The sequence below is a fragment of the Copadichromis virginalis genome, linkage group LG4 (genome assembly GCF_057382275.1).
Source record: "Copadichromis virginalis isolate Kocher_CV1m ecotype Utaka linkage group LG4, C_Virginalis_male_GT1.1, whole genome shotgun sequence".
Taxonomy (NCBI): Eukaryota; Metazoa; Chordata; class Actinopteri; order Cichliformes; family Cichlidae; genus Copadichromis; species Copadichromis virginalis.
The window spans coordinates 23,699,456-23,713,694 of record NC_140621.1 but is presented as its reverse complement, the minus strand read 5'-3'; the positions used below and the strand labels follow the sequence as shown (position 1 = coordinate 23,713,694).

Below are 14,239 nucleotides of genomic sequence, written 5' to 3'. Positions count from 1 at the left end.
TTAAACTTTTTCAGCAGCCAGTGGGGACAGTGTCCACCAAGAGAGCTGGACCGGACTGGTGCGTTGTGGACGTAAAAAGGGATCGACCACCCTGAGCCAGCACAGAACAAAGGTTCACCGTGGCCAAAGGCACGAAGCAATGGAGGAGGAAGAAAGCTCGCCTGCAGAGAGCGACTCCTCTGATCAAGGTGGGACAGTAAATACTGAGCCTGGAGACGTAGTTAAGTCAAGTTAATGATTAAGGAGACAAACACTCTACTTTTAAGATTAGGATTAAAACTTTCTGTTTTGATGAAGCTGATAGTTAGGGTTGAATCGGGTGACCCTGAAACATCCCTAAAACATAGGCTGCAGTAGACCCAGGTTGCTGGGCACACTGAGCATTTCTTCTTCACTCATCTCTTTTTGCTCTCTCTGTGTTTATACACCACTGCTATATTTAATCATTCATAATTATTCAACTCTGGCTCTTTCTCCCATAGTGTGTCTTTTGTCCTGTCTTTCTCTCACTGCTCGCTTCTCTTTGCCGTCACCCCCCAACCGGTTGCGGTGGATGGCTTCCCCTCCCTTAGGGTGGTTCTGCTAGAGAGTTCTTCCTGTTAAAAGGGAGCTTTTCCTTCCTACCGTCACCAAGTGCTTGCTCATGATTGTTGGGGTTTCTGTCTAATATCACAGGGTCTTTATCTACAATATAAAATGCCTTAAGGCACCGCCAATTGTGAATTTTTGCTATATAGATAAAATTGAATACCAAAATTGAAAGTTACCTTTAGATATCTAAATAGCTAGCTATGAAAATATGACAGGGATTTTTTGAAACATTTCTATAAATTTCTACAAATAAAATAAAAATGCATATCTGACAAGTACAGCTAATGTACTGAGTCAGTCTATGATCCAAAAGCTCCTTTAAATCTATATTGCCTTTTGCTAATTTCTAAAAAAAAAAAAAATTGAAAACCAATCCATTTTGATGGGCGAGTGAAGAAAGATTGGGATGTATGTCTTGGCAGAGATGTGCATTTACATTCAACAGCTCAGTGGTCAGCTCTGTTGGCTGGTCTGGGCTGGACACAGACACACAACTATAGACACCTGGCTGTGAGAGTTTTGCACACCCCTGGAGACCCGCATACCAGGTCAAAGAGCCGCTGCAAAGAAAAAAAACTGCAGTGACAAACATAAAAACTCCCTCATACTCTCCCTAGCACACACATTCTCAGTAGCATGTGGGTTCACACCAGGAAATACCACTGAAGCAAAGCAGTTCATATATCTTTCCTATGAACCGTTAAACTATTTACTTTAATGCTAATGAAGTGTCTGTGGATTGATTGGGAGTGAGTTAAAGAACTTTACTGGTTGGTAATGACGTGGGGAGATGGATTGGATAAGCTAAGTTTTTTTTTCATGCCTTTACTGAATATATGTTTTATTGTTTCCTAAATCTGCTAGAAGATGAAGAAGAGGAAGGCAGTTGTGATACTGATGAAGTTCAAGATTACAAAGTCCAACCCTCTAGAGATGTCACTTTAAGCTCCTCCATGATTGGGCCTAGTCCATCGTCTGTTGTAAAACTGGAAGCCAACCAGAAAGCCTGGAACAAAAAACAAAGGCAGGAGCTTTATGGTAAGACTGCCCTTTGAAAATAATTGATAATTCAAGAAGCATCTGTTTTACATTTGTCCTCCTTTGTATTGTTAGCTCAGTCTAAATGTCCTTCTGTAATCAAACCATACAGGATCCCAGAGTCTGTCTGGTGCAGAGGGGGAAGTCAAAATCAGGAAGAAGTCCAACTCTAGGATGGGCATGACCACAGCAGTTAAAAATCACCAAGACCACCAAGATCGGCAGCCTGAAGTAGCAAGAAAAACATGTGGGCCCAGGTCTAAGGAACCTCGGTGGGGCAGTCTTGGGACCAGAGGCAACCGCTACAGGAGGAGCATGGGACTAGCTACCTTTCCCACCACAAGTGAGAGGCTGAAGCGGGCAACCCGCAAGAGCACCATGTTGAGAGGAGCAATTAACAAGGTAAAAAAAACATTTTCCAATCGAAATTTTGATCAACCAATTTTATTAAACCACATATACTGAAGATATGACACAACAAAACTGAAGTACAAACTTTGCATATGGTATATCTTCATGTGCCCTTGCTGTGGCAATAATTCCTCTTCTCTCACTTTACCAGAGGAGAAGTTGCTGGCCAATTGGGGGCTCATCTTTGCAGGGCGAAGATGGAAGCAGGGGACAAAGGAGCAAAGACCAACAGGTACCAGCAGGCGAACAGCAAACAAACACTAGCTTTCAATTCTGGTCATATCTTAGGCTACGTTCACACTGCAGGTTTTAATGCTCAATTCCGATTTTTTGATCAAATCCGATTTTTTTTGTCTGCTTGTTCACACTACAAATAAAATGTGGAGCGGTGCTTCAAAGGATAGTTGCAGATTTCTGTCAGAATCTGCAGATATTTCAGTACAAATAAAATGTTCACGTTTCTCCAACATTGTCTTCCCAACAGTTTCACTGACATCTACACTGGATGGCCAGGAAGCGTTCGCGATGTCTTCTCCGGCGCTGATAATTGGCGTCTGTCTTGTGTCAGTGACGTAAAAGACGGATTTAATGCGACGTGACCGTTCAAACAGCAGTCGCTTTCTAAAACATCGGATATGTATCGGATTCAGTACCACATACGAAAGTGACCCAGATCGGATTTGAAGATATCGAATTTGTGCCGTTCACACTGTCATACCATGATGGGTCACATAGGGTCAAAAAAATGGGATTAGATGCACTTTTGCCTGCAGTGTGAACGTAGCCTTACTTTCCAACACATTATTGTGGAACTACTATACGCATTCAGCATGTTTTGCATAGCTCAGCCTCCTGCTGATTAAACTCTGCGGAGAAGACTATGTGTTATGAGGGAGGGAAAAAACAAGTAAAATGAGTGCAGATAGGTAATGGTACAGGTTTTGTCCCCTGTGGTTAACTGCTAGTTTGAAAAGCATTATAAACAATATCTTATCACACTATCTCCACATTTATTATTTATTCATCTTCACAGTCATTTATGCTTCCTTTCATCCCTTCTGATATGTTCTGTATAGCCAAAGGGACGAGCAGTGAGTCGTTTGTTGGAGAGCTTCGCCGCTGATGAGGGTTTTCAGATGGATGGTAGCAGCTTCTCAGAGGAAGAGGAGCACAGCAGCCATTCGCGCAAAAACCCTGAAGGTCTGAGATAAAATTTTATATCTTTTTTTTTAATAGTGTTTTAAGTAGCAGATAGAATGGTTACTTTCACCATTACAAATTTTAACCAGGATACATTGTTTGCTCTTTCTTATGCAGTTCCAAACTGTGTCCTGACCAAAGAGCTGTTAACCGATGGCCTGAAGGTGCTGATTTCCAAGGAGGATGAGCTTCTATATGCTGCCAGGGTCCACACTCTGGAGCTACCAGACATGTAAGTGAACTGTTTTTTTTTTTAAATATACACAACACTTTTTTTAATGTTAGTCTTAATTTAACTCAAGGATGTTAGCTTTCAAATTATATCCTAAAAACTTTAGTCTGACCTTTTGGTCAATGTTAACCTGAAGTAAACTTTGTCAAAGTGGCATTTCTAAGCAGAAGCTGAGGTATGGCAAAAAAGGGCGTCTACAGAAGGTTATTATAGCTGTCAGAGCCATGTTGATAATAAAAAGGATTTTTGCATGCTCGTCATAGAAGTTATCAATAATTTCATGCTTCTTACTTAACAAACGTCACATTATTCCATACTAGGCTCTGAGTATCAATACAGCTCCTCTGGTGCAGGCAGCAAAGAGATGCTATAACAACAGTAGAGTGGGAGTAACACATGACATGGGAGCCAGGCAAGCATAATACAAGCATCTGAAAATAGCTTCATCTTATTTCTCTCTGCTGTGCCTCCCTCTAGCTTTAGTGTTGTTATTGACGGTGAAAGAGGAAACCGCCCAAGAATCTATTCATTGGAGCAACTGCTACAAGAAGCTGTAAGTTCACCTTGTTGCACCTAAACACTCTTTGTTAAAAGAAAGCCATGTCTCATCTTTGGCCACGACAATATATTCTTTCTTTGCACTTTTTTCCACATTGCCTTCCAGCTTTTCTTTAGCCTCTTTTAGTCATTTCGCTTTCTCTCTTTCAACTTCCCTTGTTTCCTCTCAGGGGTCATTGAGAGCATCTAAACTTAAGTGAATATGAACAGATGGGCAGGATCTTTAGGTTTATGTGTGTGAGTATCTTTGAATGTCTGTTAAACTAAGCTCTTTGTGTGGGCTGAATAATCCCACCAAAACCAGGATCCATTCACGGTTTGGAGATTAAATAGGACATGATGCGTACATTACGTCCCCTTTACTGCCAAAATAAGAGCTGTTTAAAGGCTGAAATTAACAAATACACTATATGTGTATGAAGACCTGTTGTGAAGCAAATGTTGGGTTACAGAGCTATTGTAATATTGCCATTTCATTTATTTAACCGCTTCAATACCTTGGCTGGTTCTTTACCTTCTCTGTATTCACAATAGCTTCATACTGTTTACTATAGTGGGACAGATTTGTTCATGCAGGTCTCTTTGCACTAATAACAACTGGGTCACTCAAAGCAGAGCTGTCGTACCCACATCTCCTGAAACTGACTTCATTATTGCCAAACAGGGCACAGGACATTATGCTTGCTCAAAAGGAATATTCCTAAGACGAGGAGAGCTGAAAAGTAGAGCAGAGTTTAACTGGCACGATTGTGGTTTGCAGCTGTTAAGAGGCCATTGTAACTTTGCAGTGACTTCATCCTAAATGCTGTTGTGCTCATAGCTCACTTAAAATTCTTTTAGAAATTAAACGATAAAGTTGTGGGTGTTTTTTAAACTTTGCATGTAACCAAAACTTCCTCATGGTTATGGATACATGCAGCATGCAAACATTTTCAAACACATTCACATTTTAAATGACATAATGCTTTTTATAAAGCTGTTCTAGGTGAATGGATGCAAGAAAAGAGGGTAATTTTAACTCATTGCTATGTGGTTGCTAGGCAACGTGATGACATTATTGTATATAATGTATCATTCAGCTATTGCGGATGAGATGTTGCTGTTGTGAAATTAAAACGATAAAGATGCTTTCAAAAGGTCTTATAGGTCATTTTCACTTGCTGCTAGCTGGTTGCTAGGCAACATGATGTCATCATAATATCTAGTATAAATAAGAGTCTTCACTCGTGAGCCAAGTTTGGCTGGTGTAACTCTGATTGTGTAGAAGGAGTTGGAGGACAAAGAAACGAACGCAGAGAGATTGTGTGTATTATATTTGGTGTATTTCATGAATTTTTTCTGAAAAACTTTTTCATATTTAGTTATTACTTTTTTTTTAACGATAAACCACTTTTAAATGTTTCTAAATGTACTATAGAAATAAAATGTACTTACTAGCTTTAGTAAGATGACTTTATATATTTATTTACATTATTTATTCATTAATTTTTTTATCTTTTAAAGTTCAAACTTCACACCAAAATCACTGATTTTATACTTAGATTGTTTAGGGTGAGTGGTGTAGGTGACCAGTTTTTTTTATACATATATATGTATCTGCATTCTCTTTAATATAATGGAACTACAACATAAATTGCCTTGTGGCTCTTAATAAACAAAACTAAATACATAAATACATTCATTATAAAATGAAAAAAAAAAACCCAAACAGTAGCTATATCTATCTAGAAATCATGACCTAAAATGCTCACAAACAGGTCTCTGATTTTTTTTTATGTCTATGTCAGCCAAACAAGGTGTCCAGCTAACCCACACTGCTGTTCCTTTCATTCATAATTATATATCACATGTTCATATGGTCTCAAAGACAATAATAAAAATAAATCTTACTTTTTAAGTATTCTTTGTATAGTGTAACGCCCTTGCTTTTTTATTCAGGTATAAATGCAGACATAGTCATACAAGAACACAATGTTATTTCAATTATCCTCAAGATGATCTTGCATGCCCATTAGTACACGTTAGCCTACTCTCTACCTTAACACTTACCTCCTCTCATCAATGTCAACTTGTTAATGTGATCAGTTTAGCTTTTTCGTTTCCTTCTTTAACTTTCTTCTCTATTTCCCGCTCGTAGTGTCATTTTCTAACTTTCCTGGCAGTTTTATACCAAGTAGTTCTGGCAAAACTGCTCTTATCTAAACACTCATCACATAGCAGCTGGTTCTAATTGTGCCATACTTCCACTTTGGTGTCTTTAGATTAGTCCAAGAGTGTTAAGGTTCAAAAGAGCCATTCATTTGACTCTGACAGCAGTACCCTGATACCCCCCCCCCCCCCCCCCCCCAACCCCTGACACGCATACACACACAAGCACACACACGTTCACATCTACACCTCATCAGTCAAAGGGTCCCTTGCCATAGCAACAGTAAATGAAAGCAACCTGAAAGAGCCCCCAGTGAGTGGCGGATGCTGGGGCTGCCTGCATTGTTGGAGGGAGGATCTGGCAACCTGCAATCACAAGCCCTCTATTCAGGCCCTCTTTAGTATTACTCAGCAAGTCAGGATTTACTGCATCATGGCTTCCGTTCTTTTCAGCCCTGACTGGCACATTGGCATGAGATAAGTGCCGCTTGGAAACGTGGCACAGTGGCTGCCCAAGCACAATGCTCCATTGCTCTCACACTGTTTGTATGTGTGTGTCAGTGTGTGTATGCAAGCATGTCTGTGTGTGCATTGTGTGGAACCTGTAATGAATCTTAATTATGTTTTGGTCTGACTCCAGGTCCTGGATATACGTCCAGAGTCGGAGGCTATGCTCGCTGAAGGAACCAGAGTGTGCGCTTATTGGAGTGAGCGCTCCCGCTGCTTATACCCAGGCTATGTTCGCCGAGGTGAGGCATCAGTTACAAAGAAAACTGTATATGCATATCGTCCGCTTTTATCACAGCTGATAGAGTGAATTTTTACCACTTGCAGGTGGTTCATCTGATGAGAGGAAGCAAGGCGGGGTGATGGTAGAGTTTGATGATGGGGATCGAGGGAAGATTTCACTCCCCAACATCCGCCTCCTGCCTCCAGGATACCAAATTCACTGTGGGTGCCTCCTCTTGGAGTAACATGGAATTAGACCCTTTTTTGTTGGGGTGTGTGGCATACTGTGTTAACTAAATGCTGATAATGTTCTACTTTAGGTGGAGAGCCATCTCCTTCCCTATTGGTTCCCAGTGGTTCAGCAGCCAAGAGAACCTCCAGTCTGGAGCAGGCACCAATCAGTGAGAGACCTTCAGACAGACTGAGCACTATTAACACTGTAAACACCACCCAGAGTCTGACCGTTATTAAAAGAAGACCAGGTGAGAGTTAACCCCTGAAACCATGTTTACCTCCAGTGTTACATGAGCTGTTAGGAGTTTTATAAATGATTTAGATCATTTTATTACAGATTGAAAGACTTTTATAATCATCTAAACAAAGGTACAACAAACAAAATGATAATTAACAGTTCAAAATAATATAATCATTTTAGACAATCATCATTATGGAAAAGCTAAAAGCAAATTTTAGATAACCTATAGTATTAGCTATACTAAAATAAAGAAGATCCAAAATTTTCATTTTGATATTTAATTTGTGCTATAATTTCAAAACGTATTGATTCATATGCACAAAGAAAACAAAAAAAGAACAATTTTTTTAAATTTATCTGTATTTTATATGAATTTATAAGTTGACGATTTGAGAAAGAATTACTGTAGTTTTAGTAACACTGCAAATAGATACATACTCAGGCTAAAGATCGAAAAGTTGCCAGCAACACAAAGTTTCACCCACTGACCGGTCGCACCCCTAGGCGTGAGTGGCCCATGCTGAGGTTTTTCCATCGTAGCCAAAAGGTTTGCTGGACGAGGATTTGGGCAAAACAGTGCACCGTTTATTTGCAGTTTATTATCAGAAACTGTTCAATAAACAACATTTTCTTCCGACATAGTTTTAAGAAATATTTGCAGACAGTGAAGTTAACATAACAAATATTGGATGTTGGAGGTTCTTCACTGCGTCATTGTTTGGCTATATTTCTGCACAGCTGGGATTCTTAGTCTGCGTCTTCGCTCTGCTTTTGTCGTGTTCCATTGCATGTCTATATTTATCCATCAGTCATGACGACAGCCTGCATATCAAAATGTGTGCAAACAATATGTGCTGCTAGGCAACCAGGCATGCTTCGATTCTATGGAGGTCAAAATGGCCTCTTTGGCGATTCTAGGTATAATTATTTTTTCTTTTTTGTCTCTCATCAAACCCCAGAATTCACTATGTAATAATGAAATTTATTTTAGGAAAAGTCATGAAATAAGAGATAATGGGGTTTTATTTTAAGCGAGGAGTCTAAATGAACCCTTTGGCAATTCTAATGTTAAAGATGAAGACATGTCTTATCTCATAACAAAACATTGTTGATTTTAACAAGAAATTTAGGAGTTCTTGACAATAATTCAATAAATAGACTGCAATGCGATCTAATACAACAGCCTTGACAAAAATACTTTGTAAAGTGTTTATTTTTCAGCTTTGGTTCGCTGTTAGAACAGCTTATTGTTGTGTTTATATTTAGTTATTTTCAGTATCATTCTAGACATATTTTATTGAAAGGTGTTTCCACTGTATGAAAGGTATATCTAATATATATACACGGGTGTGTACAAATACACACCCGTGTTTGCTCATTTGTGATTTATTGTTAAAGCATATTATGTTTTTTTCATTCTAGGGAGACCAAAGGGTTCTGGGAAAAAACAAAAGCAGCAGCAAATTGAGAATGCCAATAAAAATCCTTCGCCTTTCCTGGGCTGGAGCTCATTGACCAACACCAGAAAGAGGACGTCTGATAATCTCTTTCAGTTCAACGGTGCACCCAAGAGGACCTTGAAAGGAAAGGAGGATGACCTGTTCTCTATGACTCATTCCCAGTCACAGGCTTCCGTCCCAACCAAAGGCCTTTTCAGCAGCAGCTCGTTTGAGGTGGATTCCTTTAGAAGCATTGCAAATGGTTACTCTTCCTTCTGTACCCAGTCTACAGGACCAGGTTCGGCTTTATCTTTGGGTTCCAGAAGTGGGCTGTATGGTGAAAAGCGCAAACAAGATGAACAGGTTATGCCAAGGAGCAAAAGGTCTGGACAAGAGTTCCTCATCAAGTTGGATCATGAAGGAGTGACATCCCCCAAGACAAAGAACAGCAAGGCTCTGCTGCTGCGAGGGGCATCTTCCAGTGTAAGTGGCTTACCCAGGACAGAAGCATACTCTCATCCAGTCCTGCTGGTAAAGGATAACAAGAAGGGAGCCTCCAGAGTAGAACTTCTTCTAAAAGGGACCACACCTCAAAGAAAGCCCTCTACTTCTATGCGTCTCGGGGAATATGGTGACTTGGGCTTCAGCTCTCACAGAGACTGTCACAGCTCCTACTCTGATCTGGATGATGAAGAGGAAGAAGAAGAGGAAGAGAGGAGGGCTGCACTGGCTGCAGCCTCAGGAGGACTAAGGACTGCTGGTCGCTTCCTTTCTCGTCTCTCGGTCTCCTCCTCTTCTTCAGGTTCTTCAAGCTCCTCCTCTTCAGGCTCTCTTTCAAGTTCCAGCCTCTGTTCCTCTGAAAATGATTCCTCGTACAGCTCAGAGGATGAGGATAGTTCAACACTGATGCTGCAGAGTTGTCTTTCCTCCCATCGGGGGCTCCTACAACCATCAGAACCCTCTACATCTTCAAGGCCTCGCCAGCATGCCTTTGTGGCCAAAGCTATGGCTGTTTCCAGTGCCAAAGGTGCCACCCTTAACCAGGTCTCTCACAGCAAGTCCTTGAAGAGGAAAGAATGTGCAGGCTCCCTATCTAAACCAACTAAGGATTTTGTCAAGAAACCTAGGATGCTTCCAGATGAGGCTACATTTATTCCAAGGCCCAAGATGTCCGCATTCCTTTCAGGAAGACAAATGTGGAGGTGGTCAGGAAGCCCTACACAGGTGAGAATAGGCTATCAATCGGTTTAGGTTTTCTCTTGCAATATTAGCTCAAATAGTTTACAATACGTGCCCCTTGAGGTCAACAAACATCAGTAATAATCGTCATTATCAAAGAGGATTGGTCAAAGTGTCTGGTTTTTCACAGAGGCGAGGACTTAAGGGCAAGGCCAAGAAGCTTTTCTATAAGGCCATTGTGCGAGGCAGAGAAACGGTGAAAGTGGGAGATTGTGCTGTGTTCCTCTCAGCTGGACGACCTAACCTCCCATATGTGGGTCAAATTGAGAACTTCTGGGAATCATGGACTTCTAGAATGGTAGTCAAAGTCAAATGGTTCTACCACCCTGAAGAGACAAAGCTAGGGAAAAGGCATCGAGATGGCAAGGTAAGCTGGGTTGTTATACGGGATACAGTGCAGACAAATATGCAAAAAAATGAAGAAGCAGGCAAATACATTTCATAACACTGTTTTCGTAGCTATATTTGTAACGTTTTGCTTTGTGAATATCCTGTAACTAATCCCTTGTTTCTGTCCAGCATGCCCTTTATCAGTCGTGCCACGAGGATGAGAATGATGTCCAGACAATCTCTCACAAGTGCCAGGTGGTGAGCAGAGAGGAGTATGAGTGTCTGACTCGCAATCAGAAGCCGAACAGTACCTCTCCAGATCTGTACTACCTGGCTGGGACGTACGATCCGACCACTGGTCAGTTGGTCACTGCTGAAGGCGTTTCCATCATGTGCTGATCCACTAAGGGGACACACTACTGAAGAACTTCTTCGGAGGAAGAATATAACGTCATGATTTCTCCTATTCAACCATTCAGTCCGGCAGAATGGCTAATGTTATTTGGGTTTGCCTCCAGGACCCACAGACAAGATGTCAGCACCAAAACTGGACTGACTGACATTACACACTGGAGTCTGTTGGTGTCTAACATTTGTGAGGCCGTGAGCATAGCTGGTTGATCCAGTCATTAAGAATAGCAGAAAGTCTGTGTCTTTCTGAGCAGAGCAAAATTCAATAAGTGACATTTCAACCATCTAACTAATCTCTTTTAAAAAGGTCCTTTGACAGCTTCACAACTCCTTTTTAAAAACTCACGCTTCCAGCTCCTATCAAAAGGAGAGCTGAAATTGTAGTTGACTGTAAAAAATAACATTAGGCTCAAGAGTCAATGTGGACCAATTCTTTAAAAGGTAGCCTTAGGGAATGGAAACAAAAGTGAGGCACGGGGCTCGACCCAAGCCTCTTCATTCCAGGGAAGTTGAAAACATGTAAAGGATGTAAAGTTGATGTCTGTAAATATTTTTAAATGTTCCTAATGAAGCCATACACTTCAGTACCTCTCACCTGTCTTAACTGTTCAGGTGTATATTGTATAGTTCAGTTATTGTATTGTTGTCTGTTGTCTATATGTACATAAAAGCTATTTTATATAGGAGTTTATTATGTATATATGAAATGTATCTTTCCATGTTTGCAATTGATTTATTTTTATATATGTGTAGAATACATTACATTGTGTGTGCTTTTTCTTTTTTCGTTTGCTGCAGGAAGTTAAGGTTGAAGATGTTAGTGTTGCACTGCATATGCCCTGCTGAGAGAGACTGAGACAGAGCACAGACAAAGACAGAAGGATTTAGTCTACAACAGGACAAGACTCCCTTTCTAAGAGAAAGGTGTCATTCTGTTTAAAAAGAAAAAAAACCCCACATAGGTCAAGTGGCTTTTTGCGTAGTTGTCTGTTCCTTCACATTTTCGTTTGGCTATTTTTTATTTATTTACCTCTCTGATGGTCATCATCACAAAGTCAGATCAGACTTAACCGCAGCCACGGGTCGAAAGTGATTTAAGATGTGATACGAGCGTACCGTTACAGCGCGACGTTTGTGTGCGATGAGTGTCCCGACAATATAATCGTGTCCACACAAATCAATGTTACACAATACTGGATCTTCTAATGAAAATGTGTTAAATGTGCAATGCACTCATCAGTGCATAGTTTAGCATAATATGGCCTACAAAATACCAAAGTGTCTTTAATATCTTAATTTCCTTTATTTAAAAAACAAGCACCTGTACTGAACACAGAAATCACTGGTAACTTATAAAATAATTGTCCTCCACTATGTGCAAATTTACTGGCTTTGCATTGTGACAATGGTTTCTTGCACACGTACCTGCAGTTTTGGTTAGTACATAAATATGTACCAAAATGCCACCTGGAGGTGTGACTGTGAAGGTCAAGGTACTGATAAGGAAAGAAGATGAGTACTGACAATTTGTTGAAATGAGTCCATTTTTAGTTTCATTAGCCGTCTGTGTCTATTTTGTACAGAACACATACATCCTTGATGCTAACTGTGAAGGACAATCAGATTCACAAAGCAATGGACATAGAGCAGGTTTACTCGATCTGGAAATTACTTATGTTATTTAATTTGTGCCAAGTACATTTTCTCTATTTTTGTCTTGTTTGATATGCAATCCTGAGTATTTTTTTGCTCACAAAGTTTTATTTTGTTTGCCAACATTTTATTTATTGTCAATGTTGCTGTTCATGCCAAGAGCGCTTTATGAGAATGTGACATTGTTTTTTTTTTCTTGGTGTGATGTCGCATTTGCATTTCTTAAATAAAACTGGTCTTATAGAGGCCATTTAGTGAAAAAAAAGATTAAAAAATAAAGCAACACTGGATTCTTCTCATCCAAAAACCTCTGTGATTTAATTCTGTTATTTTGACTGTTTCCCACTCATCTTACTGTTCATTTCCTATTACCAAACATTATATCATTATATGGACAAAAGCATTGCCCACACCTCTTAATCTTTAAATTTCACTTTTCAATCAAGCAAAAAAAAAAAAAAAAAAGTCAAGCAACTGGCCACACAGTCTGCTTTTATCTGTAATAGGATGCCACTGTTGTAACAGGTCAGTTTGTGAAATTTCTTGCCCCTAGATATTTCCAAATCTCTGATTGCATTAACATCAGCACGAAAACTGTGCTCCCAGAGCTTCGGGGCATGAGCTCCCATGGCTGAGCGGCTCCTGTGGGTGTAATGTGTCGGTGGCCCAGTACTTTTGTCCATATAGAGTATGTTTAACCCTGTTCTTTTTTTAATATACAGTATATTAGTTAATTTTGTGAAGCAAAAATAAACACTTATTTTATTTCATTTAAGCAGAAAGTTAGAAAACTGCACTCTCTATGCGTGCACACTATACATCTGTGATTCTTTAACAAATGTATTAAACCACCAGTCATAAAAACAAGAAAAGATAAAAAAAATCTGTCAAAAAAATGGTTAAAAAACAAATTTATATAGTTATTTATTAGGCATTTTATTAGGCAAATAATAACCAAATTCATGTTTTTATACTCAAATTTGAGCCGGCACACTGGACTTCTCTAACAAGTCAGAAATTCATTAATCAAGGATAACACTCAGTCACTAAAGCTACCTTTTTCTGTTCATGAATGCAAGTACATTACCTGTGATTTGTCATCTTTATTAAAAAAAAAATGTTTTAAAACATAACATGCTTTTTTTTAAAACAGTAAATTTGAAAATTCACAGAAAACAGCAATAATATTTTATCATTAAAAATATAATTTTGATTAAAGAGATGGTGAATTAACAGTCATTACAGAAACATAAAAATGTCTCTGGTAATTACCAATACTGTTAATTTAGGGCAGCTGTCACACAAACCTTACACTGGGTGGTGGTCTAATAAATTTATCAAGCACTGAATATCAGCAAGACAGAGTGATATAATTCTAGAAAAATGAGTGTGTCAAATGGACACAAAATTGAAGGCAGAAAAAGAAATAATAAAAAGTAAGGCTGTTAATGCAAATGGAGTAACTAGTTCAGGCAAAGCACAGCACACTCTGTATCGTTTGAACTTAACAGTCACCAAAACAGAAATTCGTGAAGTCGGCATACTATCGTCACGGCAAGCTCGTGCTTGCTGCACATTACACTCTTTACTTTTTACTCAACTCACATGACTTATTTCTACTTATCTACCTTCTAATTACAAATTCCCCAGCCTCCACCACTTCTAGATGTTGGAGGGACCTCTTGTCATGTTGCACATTATGTATATCACATGCACCATTTACATGTCTGTGTTGGCTCTTTTCTTTATACCCCTTAGGGAGCTTTAACATGCTCCCCTTAGAAT

General features: G+C 39.5%; 1 protein-coding gene across 10 annotated transcripts in view; it reads left to right on the top strand.

Annotated features, from left to right (window-relative positions):
• The window catches only part of bahcc1a (BAH domain and coiled-coil containing 1a), a 61,824-nt gene extending 49,071 nt beyond the window's left edge, over nucleotides 1–12,753 (top strand). For 8 of the 10 annotated variants that reach the window (XM_085454323.1, XM_085454322.1, XM_085454317.1 and 5 more), the window contains exons 17-29: nucleotides 15–188; nucleotides 1,456–1,629; nucleotides 1,742–2,031; nucleotides 2,192–2,272; nucleotides 3,117–3,240; nucleotides 3,358–3,472; nucleotides 3,950–4,025; nucleotides 6,819–6,927; nucleotides 7,013–7,129; nucleotides 7,228–7,389; nucleotides 8,805–10,045; nucleotides 10,191–10,427; nucleotides 10,580–12,753. In XM_085454323.1, coding sequence (XP_085310449.1) covers nucleotides 15–188; nucleotides 1,456–1,629; nucleotides 1,742–2,031; nucleotides 2,192–2,272; nucleotides 3,117–3,240; nucleotides 3,358–3,472; nucleotides 3,950–4,025; nucleotides 6,819–6,927; nucleotides 7,013–7,129; nucleotides 7,228–7,389; nucleotides 8,805–10,045; nucleotides 10,191–10,427; nucleotides 10,580–10,789 — 3,110 coding nt within the window. In that variant the 3' untranslated portion in view covers nucleotides 10,790–12,753. The remainder of the gene's footprint in view (nucleotides 1–14; nucleotides 189–1,455; nucleotides 1,630–1,741; nucleotides 2,032–2,191; nucleotides 2,273–3,116; nucleotides 3,241–3,357; nucleotides 3,473–3,949; nucleotides 4,026–6,818; nucleotides 6,928–7,012; nucleotides 7,130–7,227; nucleotides 7,390–8,804; nucleotides 10,046–10,190; nucleotides 10,428–10,579) is intronic. The other 2 variants (XM_085454319.1, XM_085454320.1) reach the window with 2 other exon arrangements.
• Nucleotides 12,754–14,239: the final 1,486 nt, after the last annotated feature.